General features: G+C 45.2%; 1 gene segment (V, D, J or C); it reads right to left on the reverse strand.

Moving 5' to 3' along the window:
* Positions 1–263: 263 nt before the first annotated feature.
* LOC143268391 (immunoglobulin heavy variable 2-70-like) lies at positions 264–778 on the reverse strand. The segment is given in 2 exon segments: positions 264–649; positions 733–778. Coding segments are annotated over 2 exon segments (432 nt in total).
* Between the last annotated feature and the right edge of the window lie 888 nt (positions 779–1,666).

A 1,666-nucleotide genomic window follows, 5' to 3' on the forward strand; every position in this document is an offset into this window, starting at 1 on the left:
AGGTGAACATTACAATAATTGGGAATCAACTGATGTGGGGATTTGACACCAAAGACTGGGTAGAACCACAGCTCTGAACCACCTGGCTTAAGCACTGATACCCTTCATCTTTATAACGCCAAATACAGAAAGACACTCATTTCTGAACATCTGAAAAGGGACCTAGCAGACATGGCAGGAAACCAGGGCTCTGAGGCTCAAAGTCAAGAGGAAACCCCAGAGGCTAGCAGGAAAAAGTGTGTCCCACTCACTACCACCCTGTCCTATATTAGGAAGAAATGGAGCTGAGAACCAGCCTGAAATATTGTACAGCTGACAACCGAGGCTGTGTCTCTGTGCTGGCGAGCACAGTAGTATGTGGCAGTATCTGCAGTGTCCACACTGGTGATCTTGAGGAATACCTGGTTTTTGGAGGTGTCCTTGGAGATTGTGAGCCTGCTCTTCAGGGATGGGTTGTAGTACTTATCATCATCCCACCAAATTTGTGCCAGCCACTCCACACCCTTCCCTGAGGGCTGGCGGATCCAATTCACACCCATACCAGAAGTGCTCAGTGAAAACCCAGAGAAGGAGCAGGTCAGACTGATGGTCTGTGAGGGCTGCAACAGCCCAGGGCCAGACTCCCTCAGGGTAACCTGGGACAGGACATCTGTGGGGAAAAGAAAGCAGAGAGTAAGGTTGGAACAGGGTGAGCATATGGAAGTTCATCCCTTAGGGAGCCTTGGCACTCACATGTAGGGACAATCAGCAGCAGGAATGAGGAAGCAAGCCTGGCCATGGCTGCACACCAGTGAGTACCCAGGCCCAGCTTTGACTTTTCAACCCAGGGTTGGGTGGAGCCAGGAGAGATTTGCATTCCCTCTCCAGGTGCTGGCTCTCATGGTGGATTTAAGATTTAGGGCTCAAGAAGAACTAGTCCATGATGGGGTATACAGTAGTCCTCTGGGGAGTTCATGTCTGCACCCCATAGAGAGTAGGTAACACATGAGATCAGGGTCCTCAGTACACAACACTTCCAGTGAGTCAATGCAATGCAGCAAAGTTGAGAGGAGAGACCGTCGCTCTAACATGAAGGGTTCTGACTCTGTCACTCGTCCAGGGTTTATTACTCTGCATTTTTGCATGGAAAACACAGGAAGAGCTCAAAATGTTTATGTTTCTGCCACATGCATGGGGCACTGTGACTGGGGATAAAAACTAGTTCCTAAATGTGTCCTCTTAGTACATTTTTTCACAAAAAAAAGTTACGGAGATTCTAGACTTCTTGTATAGGGTAGGAGTATGTGCCATCTACTAGTATGTGCCATCTACTAGGTATTCTAGCCAGAAGGGAGAATTTCCTGTTAATTTCAAGGTTGATTTCAATGTGTCCTCCTACCAACCTCCTTATCTACCAAGGAAATGCAAATTAAAACAAGTTTAAGTTTGTATTTTACCCCAGTAAGAATAACCATAAACAAGAAAGCAAATACAGGTAGGATATGAGAGAAGGCTAATTCTTATTCATGGTTGATGGAAATGTAAAGTAGCATAGTTACTTTGGAGATCATTTGGGAGATTTCTTTAAAAAATAAGAAATAGTACTGTGTCTCAGTTATATAGCTCTCAAGCTTATATTCACAACATTCTACATATTATTACAGAGACACTTGCACATCCAATTTCA

Source organism: Peromyscus maniculatus, chromosome 14, assembly GCF_049852395.1.
Source record: "Peromyscus maniculatus bairdii isolate BWxNUB_F1_BW_parent chromosome 14, HU_Pman_BW_mat_3.1, whole genome shotgun sequence".
Classification (NCBI taxonomy): Eukaryota; Metazoa; Chordata; class Mammalia; order Rodentia; family Cricetidae; genus Peromyscus; species Peromyscus maniculatus.